General features: G+C 50.0%; 1 protein-coding gene across 3 annotated transcripts; it reads right to left on the bottom strand.

Annotated features, from left to right (window-relative positions):
- Positions 1-6,586: 6,586 nt before the first annotated feature.
- LOC121097516 (UAP56-interacting factor-like) lies at positions 6,587-20,846 on the bottom strand. 3 transcript variants are annotated; one of them, XM_040614586.1, is made up of 9 exons: positions 20,666-20,835; positions 16,605-16,748; positions 13,132-13,274; positions 11,004-11,131; positions 10,072-10,156; positions 9,601-9,644; positions 9,440-9,514; positions 8,653-8,764; positions 6,587-7,896 (listed from the first exon to the last, which is right to left on the bottom strand). In XM_040614586.1, exons 1-9 carry the CDS (start codon positions 20,754-20,756, stop codon positions 7,801-7,803), a joined length of 918 nt encoding a protein of 305 aa, XP_040470520.1. In that variant the 5' UTR covers positions 20,757-20,835; the 3' UTR covers positions 6,587-7,800. The 3 variants fall into 3 exon arrangements, with proteins under 3 accessions (XP_040470520.1, XP_040470521.1, XP_040470519.1); XM_040614587.1 differs by having other exon boundaries at positions 10,072-10,153; positions 20,666-20,834; XM_040614585.1 differs by having other exon boundaries at positions 6,587-8,764; positions 20,666-20,846.
- Between the last annotated feature and the right edge of the window lie 308 nt (positions 20,847-21,154).

Here is a 21,154-nt window from a genome sequence, read left to right as displayed (position 1 = left end):
GTATGAAGTGCTGTGGTGTTCGTTTGCATTCTGGGTTTGTGACCAGGCGCATTTAACAGCATGAATCAAAGTGCTTCTGAAGGCAGTGTTAGATCCATTGCACCCAACGAGGCTCTGCGTGCCCAACAGCACATCGAGGGCAACTCTAGAATCAGACCAGGTGTAGCTGTACCTGGGGCTGTTGATGTGTTCCTGGATTGCTGTAGACACACAACCCCAAACCCTCCTCTTTTCCCTGCTGGGGTTGCTTAGCAGGGATTGCAGCCATGGGCTGCAGCATGGTGCTGGTCAGCCAGATGCCTGGGCAGTGCTGGGGACCCTCTGCCCGAGGAGACCCTGGGAACGAGGGTGCCTTTGGTGCTTGCCAGCGCTCAGACACACCTTCCAGCATGTCATGGCTGTGGTGGGGTGCAAAAATGCCTCTGTCTCACCAGCTTCCTTCCCGCTGCCAGGGTTTCCTGGCCTTGGAGGAGGTAATCAGGGAGCACAGATATTGAACAGAGGCGAGCTTTGTGCGGCAGAAACGTCCTGCCTTGAGCAAAAGAGATCTCTGCAGCTCCCGCAGGGCTTTGCCTCCTTTTTGCTTCCTCTTGCAGTCTCTCCATGCTTTTCAGCTGTTTGATGCTGAGGTCCAAGCAGGGCACTTCCCTGATGGTCCTTTCCCTTTTCATTGCTATCAGCAAGGGGAACAGACATTTGTTTTTTCTCCTTGTGTAGAGCTGGTGAACTCTTAAAAGGCTGGGGTTTTTTCTTCAGAAACCAAGATCCCTGAGGAATCTGCCTCCCCTGCATCGTTCTTGCATTGAGGGGGAATTAGTCAAATTTTTCACAGATGACAGCAGTTTCTCAGAAAAAGGAGCAAGTTCTGGGCAATTTATAGGCTTATGCAAAAAAAAAAAAAAAGGTAAATTAATCATGTTCTAGTCTCAAGATGTTTGGACTGTGCTCTCTTTTCATCACACACAAGCAACTTCCATCACCAATAATACACAAATAAAGGTATTTGACCTCAGCCTCTGCTACAGGGAGAAAACCCTCAGCCATGCCACATATCCTGCAGCCAGGGCTTGTTGCACGTCAGACCATATTTTCTTCCCTAGCCTGAATCCATGCAGGCTGAGAAACCCACAGGTTCCTGCATACCCATGGTTCTTCGAGAAGATCCAGTTCTCTAACGATGTTTCAGCTCAGTCCTTCCTTGGGTAAGGCTTTTTACAAGTTATTTTCCGTATTGCAGAAATATTATAACTGTAAAACTGTAGTGATGGAAACTGGGACTCAACTGGTGAGAACTGTTCAGTCTGTTGTTAATACATAGCAAGCAGCTCACAGACACTGAAACTGCAGCTAGATTCCTGTCTTTACCCAGGCATTTTCTGCATACCAAAATTAACTGTGGTCAACAAAGAAACCTTGGATCGGTCGACAGTGAAATCCTTTAAGCAAATGCACAGATGAATCATTGTGTTGGGTCTTGGGCAAAGGGGAAACCTGAACTGAGGATGCATGCTCTCTGCAGGCCCACAGAAGGTGTGAAACTCATGAGCTCCTGTAGACACCCCCTCTGCAAGGCTGAAGAGCGTGGTGCAAAAGTGGCTGGTATTAAATACTGTTGTCTTGACTGGCAGCATTATGTGGTTATGCCCCCCACACGGGCTGCGCTCTGTGGTACAGTACAGAAGAGATGTGATGTCCCTGTATGGCCCTGGGAGTGCCATTCGGTGGGTGAAGCTCTTGCTGCTCTTCTAGAGCATCCGTCCACAAGGGTGAGTTTTTGCACGAAGCTATGAAAAATTCAAAAATTGAAGGGGCTGTCCATCTACAGCAGTAGCCTTCCCTTTATCTCATAGGTAAGACAACTTATGCAGGTATAGTGCGTTTGAGAGCGGGATGTTAGGGTTGGGAATTTTCCATCTGTGGGCTTTGAGAAGGGCTCTTAATAGGCTGGGGCAACTGTGCTGAAAGAGGCAACTGCAAGTGCTCAGCAAAATGCAGGCTGGGAAGGGACTCCTGCCAATATACCTTCCTGGGTGGACACAGGACAGTGGAGAGGGGCAAGGTAACAGCAGAGGATAAGGCTGACTCCAGAACAGGCAGAGAAGGCCACGGATTCATTTAGGCTGGAAAACTGAAGCTAGAAAGGGTCTTCAGAGCAGGGAGAGCTCTGTGCTCACTGGCAGAATCAGACGGAGAGCCTGCCTGCCCCAGGTCCCGTGGGCTGCCAAACCCCTTGGCTCCGGCAGCCCCTTATTTCTCCAATGACAGTCACTGAGAGGACAAAATAATGTGCAGAGCTTCACCTGTTACTGGCATTGCTAGTAGGCTCCGTGAGGTTTATGAACACTCCTGGCAAGAATGACAAAAAGCTCTGTTCCTGGAGCAGCTGGGGGAGACATTACCAGCTGCAAGTAAACTCATAACCACAAAGCAGTCTCCCTCCCACCTTGGCACTTGGCTTTACTTCCCACCCCAGCCTGGGTTCCCCTTGGGGGTCCTGCCAGTCACCACATCCATCTTCACTCATGGTACACCTTCTCGATCATGGCCAGGGTCAGGGACACCTTCATCCTCCAGGGATGGGTAGCCAGAGAGCGCCAGTGCCATTGCTCATCTGAGGGCACAGGCTGGGGAGCCTGCACCCTTCCGTCTTCCTCCTGGAGCCTGCCAAGAGGAGGGTCAGGAGTTGCAGCCTGGTGTGATTTAGAGATAAACATCCTCTTCTCCAGTCTTGACCTATGGAAAGAGCAAATCTCATGTTTCTCAGGCATATTGTGCTTCTGCAACAAGCTGGAGCTGTTACTGCAGTGCAACAAAGCGCTGCCGCAGTGAGAGATGCAGGGACAAAGGTCTCCAAATGCTGATAGTGGCACAGAGATTCCCATTCACAATGAGACGTGACTGTGGATTAATTCTGGCCCAGCAGTGTGCTCTGAGCATTTCAGAGTCATGAGTCAAGCTCCAAGCATCATGAGGTTGACTTAGAAACATGACATAAAAAAAAAGCCATTAAGAGGTTCCTTGGTTTTTTGGCATCTGACACCCAAGCTTTTAAGTTACTCTTGGATCATGGTCTTCCCTGCACAGCCACACAATTGCAAATTGACTTTTTAATACAGGCAAGCCAAGATTTTCACCTCCTGACCTGCCTCCAGGAACCAGCATTTTAACTGCACCATTAAACATCACAGGACTTTCAGTAAAATCACGAGAGCTGGCAGCAGTCCTGACATAGCTAGGAAGGATCTGCTTCAGGACATGGCTTAATACTAAATCCTAAACTCTGATCTTGAGTGGATAAAGCCTAAATCAGATTTTTCTGTTCCTCTTGCCTCTATATTTTAGCACTTTATGTTATGTTGCCTATAAAAGTCATCAAAGTTGATCCAGATGAACGGTGGGAATATGACTTCAGTGAATGAAGCCTGTGATAGGGAAAAATAACTCTCTGTCTTGCAAATGGAAGTTAAAGGCCCATTAGTCGAATTCTGGAAGAGGCTATCCCTTTTCCAGGGTACGAAGCGGAGCCACATTTCTGCAGCTAGGGCAGGGTGCAGGTTCCTGATAAAGCTAACGGTGGCTTGGAGCAGGGCTAGCCGTGAAAGCAGAGCATCCTGCCCACTGCAGCCCCTCAGCTGGAGGGGCTGGGATTGCCCAGTGCTGCCTGGGGGATGCTGTTAATTTTTCTGGCCCTCTAAGACATTTTACTAAATGCTTCAGGTTTGTAACGCTTTCCTGCATCCCTTTCTCACCTAGTGCTGTGCTGGGGTAGCACACTGGTTTGTTCCGAAATTATATGAGCTTTCTGGAAATAAGTTAGTCGATAAAGTACAGTTCGACCTTTCACAGACTGTTTCCCTCCTCTGGGCTGGTTTTCTGTCTGTGGTCCAGTTTGGGGCACCCCTTGCATTTCAGTCTAAGGGTCTGCGTGTCTTTCCTCAGTTTGTTGTCACCCTCTTTTCTACTCGGTTGCTGCCTGGCAAATGCTCTGCTTGCAGCTCAGTTTATCCCAGCCGTTTGGATCTCAGGTTTCTGTTTAAATACTTTGCCTGTTGTTTCTGGCTGTCTAAATCCCTCCAAGGACCCCTAAAAACTAACAGCTCCTGCTGCTGACAGTGGGCCCCACCTCCGACGATGCTTCGCCCCGCACCTTTGAGCCCAGGCAGTGAGCTCACGTCCCGCCTGGCTCCGTTTTGCAGCCAGTCTGACAAGTGCGACGCAGGACAGACCGCCAGCCCCCGGACAGACTGCCAGCCCCCGCAGGTGATGCCTTGGCTGCTGCTTTGTTACCAGGATGGATTTGACCAACAGGTCTGCCCCAAACCACACGTTTTTATCCTGGAGGCCCTTACTGCCATGCTGCTCCTGGGGCAGGATGTTGAGACCCTCGGCAATATACGTGCCCCAAAATACCGAGGAGTAACCTGATGCATATCTCCTGGTAGTACAACACTAAAACCGGCAGGAACTGACAAACAGGGACATTTGCAGGGAAACCTGGCCTTCTGCTGCCTATCTGTTAAGCTCATTAAAGGTAGCTTTTAGCATCAACTCAGACATCCCGTGAACAGCTAAGAAAATACCCAACCTCAGCTTAGCTGGGAAAGCAGAGCCCTGGGCACATCCCTGGCAGCCAGCCCTGCCAGGTCCCTCTCTGCCGTAGGGATGTGGGCTGCACGACGGGCTCCGGCAGAAAATGTTCCCTGGAAACTTGTTTCATTAAACCAATATAAATGTGCCTTACCATTTCCTACTCTAAGTGACTATTCTGGGCTAAAAAGCAACTGGAATGTTAGGAATTATTAGGAGAGGAAGAGAAAACAAAGCAGAGCCTCCCTAGAAATCCATCTCAAATATCATGTCTGCTTCAGCCCGGCTGCCTCAGGCAGATGGAGCAGAGCTAGAAGAGTGCAAAGGTGACAGAGGGATGGATCAGCTCCCAGGCAGTGACAAGGAGACACACCAAGGCTGTCCTGGAGAGGAGGTGAGCAGGGGAGAGCATGGCGCAGGGCTATAAATTGCAAAGGGTGTAAAGGAATTAATATTGACTCATAATACCGGCCTTTGGAGGCATAGACTAATAGGAGAAAGCGAACAGCAAAAAGCGATAGTGAAAGCAAACGCCACCAAATTCCTGTTAAACACAATGATACAAGTAGCTAAAGAGAGAAATCTGTGGGTCCAGTGCGGTGACCGAGCAGGGCTGCACGGGTGTCCCCCTCCCCCGGGATGCCCTGCGGGGACTCTTCCCTGACCCTCCACAGTCCCCCTGCGTGTTCAGGCCCCTCGGCCCCCATCCGCGGTGTTCTGGAGGTGGCCTGGGCTGCCCCGAGGTAAAGCAAAAACTGTTCCTCAAGGTCGCAAAGCTGCTCCATCCCGGCGGCGCCCGCCTGCGAGCGGCCACCGGCCGCCTGCTGCCACCTTCCGGGTAGGGGTGGCCGGGCACCGCCGGGAGCGACCCGCAACGGCCCCGCAGCGATCCGACACGGTCCGCAACGGCCCCTGACGGCCTGCCCGGGCCAAAGGGCCAAAGGGCCGCGCTGAGCCGCCCCACACCAACACCCCGCAGCGCCGGAGGGCTCCTCACACCAGCCCACCCCGCAGGGCTGCAGGGATGCTCGCAGGGATGCTCGCAGGGATGCTCGCAGGGATAACTCTTCCGTGGGTTTAGTGCTCTGGGAGAGAAGGGTGTTTTGTGCCTGTGGGAGCCAGCTGACTCCATGCCCTCTCCCAGTGTGTTTTCAGCACAACGGTGACGCTTGTTTTTTTGCAACGGATAAATCCAGTGCCCTTGTGTGCAAAGGCTGTTTCGCCTTCTGCCGCCTGCAAATTCACCCAGCCCTGTGGGTGACTAGAAGAAAAGTGTGGTTAGAAGAAGAATGTAGCTAGAAAAAAAGTGTTGTTTTTATCAAGCCCTCAATTTTAATTTAAGGAGTACTTTAAAAAACATACGGTACAGACGGCTGAAAAACATCTATTTGGAGAATAGCATCAGGATGTGCTCTGAACACAGAGGGGATGCTGCACACTCAGCTGTTCTGTCAGGACTGGACGGCTCCACCCCTTGGCAACCTGGTTTAAGAACTGATCGGGCTTTCTAGCAAATCTACCATCTTTTGTCAATATTTGTAATGCAGGTGCAACTGAAATCAGGGATACTGCCATTTGTGAGAGTGTTCCTTGTTTATCTTCCACGACATCTGGATTATTTGCGTGAAGGGGTGATGTCTTCTCCCGAGTTCATGAACCTGGAAGCCAGTTTGCATCCGTTTCACTTCAGACATACTCAGAGCCAGAGTTGCTGTGATAATTTTGCTGATAACATTAAAGGCAAAAGAGATCACAGCAAAGATTTCACAAAATACCTATTGCAAACTTTCCACTGCTTTGGCTGTGCTTCGGAGCCAGCTTTGTGAGCAGCAAACTGCCATGCCCCACTGCCTGTGCGTGGGCATCGATGGGGACCGTGGCCTCCCCCAAAGCACCAAGGCAGCAGCCCATGTGGCCACATGTACCGTGCCCCACAGTGCCATGCTGAGAGGCTGAACTTGTGCTGAAAGCCTGCTGAAAGAAGGGAAATAACCGAAGGTGACACTTGACAGGTTAGTTTTTTATTCAATGCATTGGACTCATACATCACCGCTTTGTCAACCAACATTTCACACATTCCTATAAAACCAACACCGAGTCCAGTCTCTTGTTAAAGATGCTTGGTGTAAAATGTAAAGCAGTCTATCAGATATTTACTTTAGTAAGTTTAGCTTAGAGCCCAGCAACAGGCTGTGTCCAGTGCGTTCAGTGCTGGGTTGCAGCAGCAGATCAGTGACTCACGGTTTGTTGGTACAGGGCTTCGTCAACAGATGTTTCGACCCAGCTCACTAACACCTCAGCCAATGTTTATCGGACTGCTGTGGAGCCCGGCCTCCCTCCTGCGGCTGCTGGTTTGATTATGCCACTGCTTTGAGCAGGGGTGGAGCTGCACCTACAAAATCCCTGATGCAGAACTACTGCAGCTCTGGAAAACCTGGTTTGGGCTGGGGCAGCTTGCCTGTGCTCCACGCTGAGGACAGCCACACCAGCAGCACGGCACAGCAAGTCCCACCCAGTCCCCACGACCGGGCTGGCAGCAGCAGTTAGAACGGCACGGCAACCAGAGCAATGCAAGGTGCTCATCAGGCCTGACTATGGGGCTACAGTGTGATGTTTTCAGGGTGGAGGGGTCTTACACTGCAAACCTCTGGGCGGGGATGCCTGCACGCACAACAAACTGGGCAGTTAGGTGGATGCTGGGGAAGGTGGGCAGCTGGAGCATGCCCACTGGTGCCACTGCTGGGGCACATCCCTCAGCTCCACACACGCTCTGCTCCCTGCTCTGTCTCCCACACGGGCAAGCAGGACAGCCCTGTGTCCCACCCAGGTAACAATGCAGGAAAGGCTCCATGGGGATGGCTTGGAGCTGGTTCCCCCTCCGTCTTGCACAAGTTACCCCAGGCAGCACAAGGTGCCCTGGCAGGGGGACAGGGCTGGTGCCAGCCCTGTGGCTCCCTGGCAGAGCGCTCCCAGCAAATCCACCTCTGCTCATCCCCCTTCACCACCCCACTCATGTCTCACCTGCCCTGTGCTCTGGCCCCGGCTCTCATCCTGCCTCGTCCCTGCCCTCAATTGCTCATTCATTCTGTGTGTAAGGAAGGAGACGGCACATTGCCAAATTAGCTATCTCAGAGGAAATCTATCGAGTTTTATTGAGCTGCCCATTACAGGGCCTGGACTGTTACGGGCAGTCCCTGTGACGAGCATGCGGTGCTAAGGCATGGTGACTGTCCGGCCGGCGCCTCTGGCTGCTGTAAAGCGCCTCTTATTCCTCAGACCAGAGAACCTCTCATCCAGCGTCAGGCTGGTCTGCAGGGGAAAGGGAGAGCGAGTCAGTCCCGGGTCTCATGGCAAAGCACAGCCAAACTCGTAGCAGGGTATTGATTAGAACCCATCAGTCAGGACGATGCTTCACAGCCAGTTAGTCAATTAAACCACTCAGCACATGGAGACAAGGAGCTCAACAGACTGTGTGCGGCTGGAAAACCTCCAAGCAGCACCCAGCCCCAAGACACTGGGTGTCCTCAGCAAGAACAGGAGCAAGCAGATGGCATCTGAGCACAAGGCATCAAGTAAAACCAAACTGTCCAGACAAGAAACGCCAGCAATGAAGAAGGTGGAGCAGGATTTCTGACCTGTCCCAGGGCTCTCGGACCATACTTCAGCATAAAATGCGGCACCAAGAAGGTCACCAAAGCAAAGAGAGAGCAAAGCCCAGAAGTGCTGTGTGTCTCTGAGGAGTGGGGAGCACTGGCAGTGAAACGATCCCCCCCAGCCAGGACTGCTCACAGGCAGCATCTCCCAGCTCCAAGCAAGCACATGGACAGGCCACGAGGGGCCAAAAGAGTGGGGAAAATCAGGCTGAGTCTGTAGCTGCTGAACAGTCTTCTCAGGTGCCTTCAGTTTTGCGAGCACCCTCGCCAACACGGCTAAGGGACTTTCCTCCCAGGTTATGCTAGATAAACCCAACTGGCAGCCCCAAAAACCTGAGCGTGATGTTAACAGCTTAGTGGCAGGGCCGCTGCAGGGTGCAAGGTGCCACCTGTCCCGTCGACAATCCTCTACCTGGTTGGCCATCGCGCGGAAGTTGAATCTCAGCAGCACCCCCTTGGGCTGGGGCTTGGCTGCCCGCGGTGGTGGCCTCTGGCTTCGCAGGAATGGGCGCTTGGATCCAGGGCTGGGGAAAGCACAGATCTGCAGTCAGGATGCTGAGGCAGCTCACTTCCCATCAGCTGCAAACCAGCAAAGAGTAAAGGAGACCCACCGCGTACCCCATACATCCCACGGCATGCCTCACAGCAGCCTGGGTGAGACTAAAGGGTGCCAGGAGAGCTGCCGTGCTGGCAAAGTTCCAGCACTGGGGACCACGTCACACCAGGGCTATCGTATCGTGGGGTGTTCTCTGCACCCGGGACATGCCAAGTGCCCTCACCCACCCTTCTTTCTGCCCCTGGCTGCGTGCCGGGTCCTGCAGCTGCACTGGCTCAGTTCAGGGGTGAAGCCACCCCCTTCCAGCCTCTGTGCTCTTCTCAACACGGCGAGCACACAGTGTCCCTTTGGGGTGCGCGGTGTTCCCCCATGACACCCCACATCAAGCACAACTAGCCTGCCACCTCCCACGTGCTGCTGGCACTTCCGCTGCTCTTTACTCTGGATAATGAACGAGCCACACAGTAATTACCATCTCCTTTCAGATATGAAGGGAAGGGAACGAGACATCATTTGCTAACTATTTTGGGTCTGAACCATTCATTGCGCGCTCGTTATAGAAGACGTGAAGCTGCAATAATGTTAAATGGATTTGCAAGGGCTTTTGAGGGCTCCCATCCTAACAAATCACCTCATTACTTACACGCCAGTCTGGCCCGCCTGGGGATTAGCCACAGAAACTGTCAGAACTGCTCCGGGGCTGGGTTTCACTTGCCACCTGCCGAGACAGGGAGATGTATCCAGCTTCGATTTGAGCACGAAAGAGCACGTCGTGTTTGCAGCATGCCTTTGTTCACCAATTACCTTCTCATCCTTCGTGGCTTCCCTTCTCCATTAGCATCCATCTGCTGTGAAATACATTTTTGTAAAAATGACTTAACGAATCAGCTGTTAGAAACAATGATTCCTTTTGCAAGTATTTAATTTGGTGTATCTCAATAGCTCTTTCCTTGCGTGTTGTCAAGAAATTTGCTCATTTTGGGTTTCCTGCTGGCACAGCAATCTGTATGGGTGGCTTGGCTTTGCCCTGCTTGTGTTGTTGCGTAAGCTGCAAGGTTCACTTTTATCACACACCCAGGTTTTATTTTCCAGCTGCCATTAAGCTGCACTAAAAACTGCTCGCCCGGCAAACAGTCCCCTAAGAATATATTCATTGTTAAAGTCACCCATCTTTCCCAGTCACTTTTGGAAGCAAAGATACAACTGGGCAAAGGCTGGCAAAACTGAAGGCTTGTCACCATCAGCAGGTTGCACAAAAAATGTCTCGATACTGACCCCTCTCTGAAAGTTGGCTTTGGAGAACCGCTGCTGCATCCGCTTCTGCTGGAAGGCTGGTCCCCTGTTTAGCCGGAAAGGTCTGCTGGCAAAGGAGGGGGAGAGAGAACAGGACGTAGGTGAGTAGGATGCCAGGCCTCTCCTAAAGTTTAATGCTGAAATACTTAACCCAGTGTATTATTAAAAAGCAGTATGAGAAGCAAATGAAGCTGTGTGTTACCAAGTTCGGCCCAACAGGTTTTTCTGCCAGCAAAGGATTTCAGAGGAACTCATTTTCCTGCTCAAATGAAACAACAGCTTGTGTTTGTTCTGAATTCTGCTCATTAAAAAAAAAAAATTTAAAAAGAAAATTGCCGAAAAAAATCTGGTCAGAAGGGACCTCTGGAGGTCATCCAGTCCCTGCTCTACTCAGAGCAGAGAAAGACGGGATTGCAATGAAGCTTGCTTTCAAGCTCGGGGAACACAAGGACCACAGTGAGACAGGCGCCGAGGCTGTGCCCAGCGCCCAGCCTTCATCACAGCTCCCAGGACACAGCATCTGCTCCCGCAGCCCCTCACCGGGACAGACCCCCTCTGCCTGGCTATTCCTTACAGCTGTAATCTGTATTTCCTGCCTTTATGAAAATAAATGCTATTTCACCCTTCAAAAGTGTTCCCCAAAGTGACAAAGGAAAAGTTTAATTAAAATACAAAGGTCACATTTGCTTTCTAAAATAAAACGGCATATTTAATACCTGAATTATTAACTATCAGCACAAAATTGTTTTATTTCCAGGTGCTTTCCTAACATACCCAGGGGTATTTTTCTCACGTTGCATGAGCACACGGCTGTAACTGCTCCCAGCTGGCCCAGGCTGAGAGCAGAGCCCCAGGAGCTGCACACGGGGAATCACTGAAAAATCACAAAACCCCAGAGTAACCAAGTATTTTACCTTCGCCCCGGGGCGTTGTTGCTGGAAGGTGCTGCTCTGAATCTCTTGGGGCCTGGGGGTGGCCGTCGCCGTCCATCCGGCTGCCCGCTGCTGTTGCTTTTGGTGAAAGCATCGCTGTTCTTGCTGCCCTGAAAGAGTAGCGAGAGCTCAGCAGTTGACACCCTCGCTCCATCTTGGTGCACCAAGAGGGAGTGAGCACGAGCCACAGCACACGACCATCCTTCCCTCTGCCAGCTGCCACTGTCTGAAAAGCTGACGAATTTATGTGGCATTTTCTTTGGCTCTGTCTAGGGGGAAATCCAGCCCGCACTGAAGTGCAGGTGGTGATTGCTGACACCGCAGCAGTTCCCTCGCTGCTCCTGGATGCCTTCAGCACCACTTGCAATTACTTCAAAGGGGGCTCAAGCCCCACGCTGTGTGCTCTGCATTCCCCATCTTCTCATTCCCAACTGTTTTCCCTTTGCGATTTCTGCAGTCTTGCAGTGGAACAACCCTGCTCTGCAAGTGTTGGTTTGTTTTCTCCTTTGATATTTCTTGATGGGAAATCGATTCCTTGCTGTGTCTATTAAAACCTGGTCTCTTCCACGTTCTTTTGTTATCTATGGCAGGAATATTTCTATTGAGCAGTGCTGCTGTGGTCTCAACATTGGACTTGGTATACACCGTTGTCATCAATCAGTATGTGCGCCTTGGTTCATGGGCATGAAACTACAAGTACCAGGAAGAACATTTCATTCTAATGGTGCAGAAATACAAAAAAAAATTGTGATTGGAGAGCAAATCTCGCACGTGCCAAGCATTATAGCTTTGCTCAGGTTTCTTTTTGGTCATTGACTCTTTCTTGTTTGGACATGTATGTTGCCCAGCCCGAGCCCTGAAGCACATCAGAAGACCCCTCAGCAGTGCAGGTCCTCCTGCAGTTATTTTACACAAACTGCCACAGACTCTGTCCCATTTATTTCTGTGGGACAGCCACCATCACCGTTACTACCTACTAACTGAGATGTGCTTCCACATTCTTCCCACTTGGTTTATTTCTGCAAAATGGAACCTACCATAGAATTATGCCTCCTAGCAACTGCTTATTACTTTCTGCTAATATCCAGCCACACTCAATATGTGAGTCATCACTGTCTTTATTTTCAGGAATAACCATACTCCATGCACATGCATGCTCATTTTAGAGCTCTCTTATTTATACCCCCAGGACAAAGCCATTAAATGTGCCATCATGTTCACCACTTTGGTGTTTTTTTAAAAGCTTACTGAGCATACATGACATCCTCATGGAGTGGATTTCCATCAGTGTGGAAAACAAAACCCTCTCACAGAGGACTATCTACCTGCTCGGTTTCCACCTTCTACACCAAGCCAGTTTGACACTCAGAAGAAAACTGTAAGGACTACTTTAATGATGAATATGTAGCTTCTTTCCCATCTCTTGAGTCTTAAAAATAACTCAAAAGCCAAATGAAAATATTTCAATCTTTTTTTTAAAGTGTTTTTAAGCAAAGACAAGACCCAAACATTTAAACTTGAAAAAGGAAAAGCCACAAATGAATAAAAAAAAATGCATTTTACACAGATGCACATGGGTAATCTGACCCATGGCCATCACAGTACTAGGAATCAGTGTCTCTGGGGGGGATACCCACTAGCTAGCGAAACGTATGTCTCTGAACCAAAGCCACCTGAAGTCAACAACAGTCTTTCCTTTGACTTCACTGGACCTTCGAAAATACTCTTGGTGGAGAACAAATAATAGTGACTCTTAACATACCCCCTCTAAATGATAATAGTAGATGAGATGGCATATAATTTGTTTTTATGGAAATATTTTAAATTTTTTAAGAAGACAGTTTTAAAGAATCTTTTTTGTAAAACCCATGGGAACTGATTCAGTAAAATTATGCCAAGTCACAAGCTTACAAAACCAACTGGAAAACTGCTATTTTATATGCATATGTGTCTGTACTCACCTATGCATACAAATGCTGTGCGCAGGCATACAAAAAATGGTGCCTGTAAACTGTTTATGCAGATTGTTCTTTGGAGTGATGCAGGATCATAAAATCCAGCAGATTTCCATTTGACATTTGGGAATAGCTGTACTTTCCGTACCCCCTACCTCTTGAGCCAATGCCTGGCGATTTAAAGGGCTCACTCCATTTAATGCAGCAGCTGCTCTTCTCCTGGGACCGGGCACAGTATTCCTGAATTGTCTCCGATTGTACTGTTGTTGTCCAAATCCTCTTCTAAAACGGTTAGGTCCTACAGAAATAAGCTCTTATTTTAGCATCCTTCAAAACTCAATTTATGATTACAGTTTTGCAAATGGATTGCTAGGATGACTTAACATGATATAGGAGTATCTGTATAAATAGTGACGCAAGAATCACATTAATTCATTGCAGAAAAGTATATTAATTTTGCAGAATATTAAATAATTTATCTTTCCAATATCTCACTAACATTGCTGTTATACATAGGACTGACAAAACATATTATTTGATGTGAAAGAATATAGAAGAGAAAAGCCTTCCACAATTCTGATTCCTAATAAAGGCAGGAACACTTGCATGAGGAAACCTGTCAATCTGTTGTCAGTTCACACTGCTATGAATTAACCGTGAAATGGGAAAAGCCTTTTGATACAGATAAGCAAGTGACTCGAGCATCCAGAAACCAACTCCACAGCAGCCTGGAACAGCTCTGAGCGCCCATATTACAGCACGTGATAAGTGAAGACTGGACCATAATTTTTATATATACATATATATATGTTTGTGGGAGGTTTTTTTGCTTGACATCTCCTTACTTACTGCACATATTGAAGGGGGCACCTTCTGCTGCTATTTTACATAACTGCACAGTGCATACACACCAACAGGCTGTCTTGCATTTAATGTTTTCCCCTAAGCCTGCTTACGATTTTGAAGTGTGCTGAAGTGTCGAGCGAGAGGAAAGCACTCTGTCAGTGCATTAAAGCCTAATTACTGCACATGATAAACTTCTGTAGTAGTCATAACGAAGTAGACATCCTCCGAATCACTATACCAGCGAAATGTGCACGTACTCAGAGGGGTGTATAAACCAGGCATAAGGCAGCGCATGGCAGAGGGCAGCAAACCTGCGGTTAAACCCTGGGCCGTAAAGCAGAACCTCACTGATACAAACCGCAGAGCAGTTAGATGCCTGTATCGATCCCATACCATCAATTCCTTCATCACAGCAATTTACAATGACTTGGAGCAATTAGAAATGAAGTGTTCCGAGGCAGCAGTGACACCGCTGTCAGGGGCCACCACCGCAGTGATTAATGAAGGCTCCAGCCCCAGGGTGTAACACCGGTTGGCGCCAGCGTAAGCTGGTCACACTGGAATACAAGTGAAGATGATTTGAGCTGCTTTGGCTCCAAGACAAAAGGGCACCAGGGCATGCCTGTGGGAAGCACCTCCTGAACAGCACGTCGGGGTGCTTTGCTCCTTACAGCCGTAGGTTGGTTGGGAACACTTACAAAAATGTTCACAAGCTCTGTGGGGCCACTAGTTATTTTCTTTGCAAACGATGCCCTCCCAGCGCAGCAGTGCAGGTGTGTAAATGTTCCTCCCCCAACATACACCTGAATTTTGGCATTCTGTGTCTTCCTGACCAGATGTGGTCTCGCTGTGTTTAATGCCCCTTTCTTCCCTCCTAGTTCTGTTCCCCAGTTTGTTTTTCCCTCCAACAGCCACCCTGGGCGCCTCTCTCTTGCCTGTTTGCCAGACTGCTCTCCTGCAGGCCACCAAGCCTTGTGACACTGCTCTCCCGCACCCTGGCGAAGGCAACTCCTCTGCAGCCAGACAGACTGAGCTCAGCTGCCTTTCCTGGGTGTTTCATCAGTGCGATGGGAGGGACTGATGCAAAAGGCAGCCCTGACTAGAAAATCATGCCCCTGTCAGTCAGTTCATATTAGAGAGCCTCTGCTCAGTGGTGCACCCAGGCATGTCTCAGCCAGTGTAAATAACTAACGACACAGCCATCAGCCTCCGAGGGGTACCCCGTGTACACCAGCTGGGGACCAAGGCCTTGGTCTGTCATGTGTATCCTGAAGTGTGACACACGGGAGGCTCCATTTCTGCAAAAAGCCCGGCAGATATTTAATAATGAAAGAACATTTGAATAAAACCCCGCAGCATGAGCAGCTGGGGAAGACCCCCACTGTGTTTTGGTGCACACTCAAAGCCTGGTGCTGGACGTACTTGAGTTGGCCAAGAGGTACCTCTGCCCACCACGTCCAGTTTGGGGAAAACCCCTGATGTGTGACAGACTCATTTTTTCCAAAGAGGTTTGAAATTGGTTTTTCCCCCACTGGGAAGATGGCTTAAGCTATATTCCAGGAGGGATAACAGCACTTCACTTGCACGAGTTCTCTTGCTGGTTTAATCAGCATAATACCCTTCTCCACCCCCTGTCATTACAGTGCTGGGCTGTTCTGATCGTCATTTTGATAATGGTTATCACGTCTCAGCCCAGGAGGGACTGCATTTCAGCAGGGACTGAAGTGAAATGAGCCCCTGAAGAATTATGGGCTAAATTCCCAGTCATGCTGAGCTTCCCAGAATTGCTACTGACATCAGAACCACACAGCATGGTGGGTCTTTGCACTTGGCAGGGCTGAATTCAGGCTCAGTTAAAGTCTATGAAATACTAAGACTAGCAGAAGTAATTCTGTAAATGAACAGAAAAGTCCTCCATTCTAAGGAATGGTTAAAAACATATTTCATTTGATGTATTTGACTCTGCATACAGTCGTCGCTTGAGTGTGGAAAAATATCAAAGCCTGTGTTTTCGACAGAAAGATCAATTGCAAAGGGCAATTATCATCATTCTGTTTTGAACCGGAACAATTCTTGGTACGGCAATATGTGGTGGAGACCAAGAACATGAGAGTGGGAGGCAGATCGGAGACAAGCAGGATTCCACCCAGCAATCCCACTGTCCTGATGTGCCATTGGCACTCCAAGGGAACACTGCAAAGACACTGCTGCAAAATGTCACTAAAATCTCCAATGGAGTAATTTTGCAGCAATTAAAATTAAAAAAAAAGGACAATTTTGATAGAGATGGAATCATGCAGCAGATCACTTTGGTTTTGTAGATAAAAGTTAGTGGAACTAAACATAGATTAGTGTGTGATCACTCAGTATTATAAAAAATTTATCATAAAAATAGCACGCTTGGCAAAAAATACAAATTAGCTCCAATAACTGAACTATCAAAGACATTTACTGAAGGGGTAATTTAAGTGCGTTCTGGGAAAAAGAGGATTAGGAAGAGGCATAATTAAACTATGCAAAGCCAAAAGGGAATAGAGAATAGATATTAAGTCACTTTGAATTAGTAATTCATGAGAGGGTGGAAGGGAGAGAAACAGATGAATTTATGCTCTGAAAGGGCCCTGATATTCCATTGTTGCAGAGAGAAAAGCTATTCAGAGTCTGAGTACATCTTATATGCACACAGGAGTTAGATAGGAGAAGGGTTTAAGGGCTGTATTTTGTTACACAAAATGTGTTTTGCAGCTTGGCAGGCCTCCGCTGTCCCCAGGCACTCACCTACCTTGCAAATTCCTCTGCATCCAGGCGCGGAAACGGGGCCGCCCATACCCATACGCTGAATTTCTGTTCTTGACCTGCTGCCTTCGCGCGTCCCCTGCAGTGCTGGCATCTGTTTGCTCTTTCCTGTGACGTTTTATGATGTCATCTAGATCAAAATGGCAAAGGGGAAACCCATAAAACCGACACTTTCTACCAGCAGTGATTCCCACTTTTGGTACTTGCAATTGTCTGCAGTAAAAATGGAGCTTGTGGTTCTGTGAGGGATGCTGGCTGGACAATAAAAGATTAAGCTTAGCTCAGAAAGTATAGGATCAATTTACTCAGCTCCTGCAGGCTGGAGATTAGAGTGCAGCAAATTATTTAAAAATGTGCTACCATCCGGCATGTATCTACCATGTGTGCAGGACAGAGATTTCAGACCCACTGAGGGATCCAGTCCCGCAGATTTCCCACAAGCACAAGGGAAAACGTTTTTGCAAGGGCACCAGGAGCTCAGTGCTGGGCAGAGAACATTTTTTTTAGAAGATCTGACGTGGGAGGCTGCAGGAAAGGTGGTCCAAACGGGGAGAATGGGTAGAAGCACCCATGGGTGCACCCATGCAGTGATGGCTGCTCCAAGGGCTCCCCCCACCACGCGTGGGACATGGGCACTGTCCAGTGCAGAGGACATGTCCCTGATGTATCAACACCACAAACACTGTTCAGGCGTCATGCAAACACAAGCAGGATGAATGTCCCCCTAGCCCCTACATTTGTGAAGAGGAGAACTGAAGCTTGGTGCAGCGAAGGCTGCAACGCGAGGGCTGCAGGGAGGGAATTTCACTTGTACAGAGTGACTGTCCAGAAAGGCGACATCATGGTCCTGCAAACACTCATGGTTCACCAGGTGGGTGTAGGATCAATTCCCATCTCCCGGAGTCAGCTACCTGCATGTCTTTCCTCACAGTGCTTTAAAAAAAAAAAAAAAACCAAAGCAAGTTTCTAGCCCTCGGTGGTATGAGATGAAGCTTGACACCATAAACCTCTATGGCTCAAAAACCAGGAAGCAAATAGATGCATCATGCGCAATGGATATCAGCAGTACTTTGAATTTTAAATTCTGCAGCCTTCAGGACCTGAGTATTTTCTATCTACGGTAGATGCTCCTGTCTAGTTACTCAATATAGCTCGCCTAGAAACAGCTGGATATGGATCTATCAACCACAGCTCTAGAACCTCTCAGCTTCTGCCATTGTCTGGTGAAACAGAGAGGGAGAGTATCTCACACAGAAGAGGACGGTGCAGGGGATGCCTGTTCTCCCCTGCAAAACGTGGGTTCTCCTGCGTAGACCTGTCTGCACCGCACCAAGGGCACCAGCTCTTGCGCTTCGTGCTGAACACGCCAATTCGATTCCCAGGCCTGCCCCGCTGCCAGCAGCAGTAGGATATTTTGGGAACTCTGCACAGCTCTCTGCAGACAGGAGGGAGGGCAATGAGCCAGCTCCCGCGCTGCAGCAGTACAAGCGCTGCGACCAGGCACAGCTGCCTCTCACCTCGAGCACCCACCACTGCCCCAACACAAAAGGGGTCTAAAATGGCCTGAAAGCACCAAAATGGACTCGGGATGTCCTGCCAATGCCCCAGGACAAACTCCCCTCACCCAAACTTCTTATTAGGCAGCTCTGAAAGTGTACTCTACCGAGCTCTTCCATGAACTGCGAGATGTTTCCCACTTTCTTCGCAAGACGCCATCCAAATGCACTTCCCAAGGCACAGAGCCCGTACGAAATAACCAATTACTTTTCCTGTGATTTAGATACTTCTGGTTTAAAACTATAATAGTAGCACTGAGAAGACAACACAAGATTTCTCCCAAGGATATTTTGCCACTGTGCTTCACCAGTTTGGACCCAGTCAAGCATCCCAGGTGCTTCCCCAGGCACTGCTGCGCTAACCAACCATCCCAATGTCCCCTGAGCTGCACTAAGTGCCGTGTTTTACAACAGAGAGACACAAAGGAAGGTGATGATCCACCCGCCGTACCCACAGTATACCTGACGGGGTTTTGAAAGCTCATGCCCATTCCGAACAAGTGTTTTCAAAAGACAACACTGGAAGCTGAGCTATTTGAACCATGCACAAACTACTTGTAGATGTAGAGCTCTATTAAGAAACAAAAGCCCCTCAGTTCTCAGTGAGTTGGTCTGAAATCAAGGGGATCTTCTTAATTCAGGCTGTTCCAATGAAGAGAAAAGGCAAAGGGACATCTCCTCATTAATTCATATTTTCCGACAATTTCTTCTTTTAACCTCAAACCTTCCAGAAAATATTTAGCAAGTAATAAAGCCACCTCTGTTAAGCTCCAAGCAGAATATTTTAAACTTTCGCAAATTAGTGAGGAAAGAAGTGAAGTGTCCAAATCAGGCCTTTTCCCAGGCAGTGGTTACTCCAGCTCCTTAATGAATCACTGGAGTGGAAGCACAGAAGTGCCATTAGCTTTCAGTGGGTGATTATCATGAAAAGCACATCATACCTCCAGTGCTTGTCACTTGTCATTTTCTATCAAGTAACTCCTGTGTCCAAAATAATACAAAGGCCGGGGAAAACAAACGAGAGCAGATATATAAGAATAGGGTGCGTGACTGCTTTTGTGATTTCTGTGTCAGGTCTGCCAGGAAGAGAGCATGCTGGGAGAGACTGGGCGATGTTCTTGGTATGAATGCGCTAATGTTCTCAGCTAAGTGTGCCTTTGGGACATGTGCTATTTGGGGCACAAGACTGCTTTGAAGTGTGTCAACAGCATCCCTGATTGCTCTGCAGAGAGGTGGATGCAGGCATGCAAGGCTGGGCTATCTACAGCGCAAGGAAGGGCTCACTGGGAAGGGAGAGGAGATGAATGCTCATGTACCCAGTCTGTCACCTTTTAGTGTTGGGGTTTTTTTTGTTTGGGCATGACTTGTTACCCTGTCTTTTGTACCCATACATACGATGGGGTTAACAGAGCAATGCAACAGAGCTTCCTACCTAAGGCTGGAAAGGATCCTGGAGGTCATTTAAGGTACCCCTATGCCCTCAAGACAGAATTAGATCTATCAGGGCTGCTTTAGAGTAACTCCTGCAGTTTCCTGTGACTGCCGACTCAAGCAAGGCCCAAGGCATCTGAAAACAGAGAAACAAGCACCTGATGGTGAAAGTATCAGCTCTTTACCAGGTCTCTTGTTTTCCAGCTCTTTTCTGCCCTGAGTAAGGTGTACTCTGGATTGAATATGAAGATGGACCACAGGAGGTCTGACTGAGGAAAGCGCTACGGGAGAGCAAATGCGAAGGGAGTACAGTACGGCAGCAAACAGGAAAAGGGTGTGCAACACCATGGGGAAAAACTAAATAAAAAATTAGGGACCCGCTGTTGCTGTAAAACCTCATAGCACCGTTAAAATAACTGCGTCAGCCAAGAATTCCGTTTGAGTTCGCAGTGGAAAATGTTCTGCTGTTCCTGACAAGTGGCTCATTGCTGGGAAGAAGTGACACAAGGTCTGTTTGATCCGCTAATAAAAGGTGCCGTGGACTTTCCTTCCACAGCAGAGATGTCAGCACGATAATCCACCAAGATCTATCGCCCAAACGCCGCAGTCCAGGCCTTCGGAGTTAATACAAGGGCAGCTGTTTATGCCGAGTTCACGTAGCCAGTGCCAGAGGAATGGCGAGCATCACGAGCAAGCTGCTATAAATAGCCGGCACCCCCCGGGACATGTCTCCTATCTCTATTTCAACAGAGGGCCCATTTCTGGAAGCCGCGCCGGGCTGGCGCTCTCCCCGCGGCAGCTGCGGGAGCTGCCCGCACAGCACAGCGGCTGCGAACCCGCCGCCCCGCACCACGGCGGCCCCGTCGCCTCGCCCCGCACGGTGCCCGGCCCCGCAGCAGGGTGCGGGCGCAGCGGAGGGCACCGCACCGCCGGGCCGCCCCCGGCCCCCGGCCCCCACACGTACCGGCGCAAAGCAAAGCCCCGCGCCCCGCCGGGCGCACGGAGCCCCCTCGGCCCGCCGCCCCCCGCCCGGCAGGAACCCCCGCCCCGCCGCACCTACCCAGGGACATGTCAATCTCCTCGGCTCCCGCCTGCGGCCCCTCGGCGGGGCCCGGCCCCGGCTGCGGCCCCGCCGCCTCCATAGGCTCCATGGGCTCCGTGCGCGCAGTGCCGCCGCCCCGCGCCGCCCAGTGCGCCTGCCCGGAATGTGCCGGCACCCGCCCGGCTCCCCGCCCGCCGGGACACCCCGGCCCGCCCCGCCCGCCAGCACCCCCCGGGACCCCGCCGGCGGCGTTCCCGCTGCCCAGCCTCCCTGCTGACCGCTCTTGCCCCGCGCCCGCTCCCGGCGGGGCACGCCAGGAGCAGGGATGTCTGCTGAAACCCCGCCGGCCGCTTCCCAGCGGGGCAGGAGCCGCGGTGGCCGTGCCCCGTGCAAAGGCAGCGTGGCCGTGCCCCGTGCAGGAGCCGCCGTGGCCGTGCCCCGTGCAAAGGCAGCGGTGGCCGTGCCCCATTTTGAGGACTAGAAGAACAAGGTGGAGGCCCTGGGCTT

This window comes from Falco naumanni, chromosome 14 (genome assembly GCF_017639655.2).
Source record: "Falco naumanni isolate bFalNau1 chromosome 14, bFalNau1.pat, whole genome shotgun sequence".
In the NCBI taxonomy this organism is placed as follows: Eukaryota; Metazoa; Chordata; class Aves; order Falconiformes; family Falconidae; genus Falco; species Falco naumanni.
Note: the sequence above shows the minus strand (reverse complement) of the source record. Positions and strands in the feature narration are given on the sequence as shown.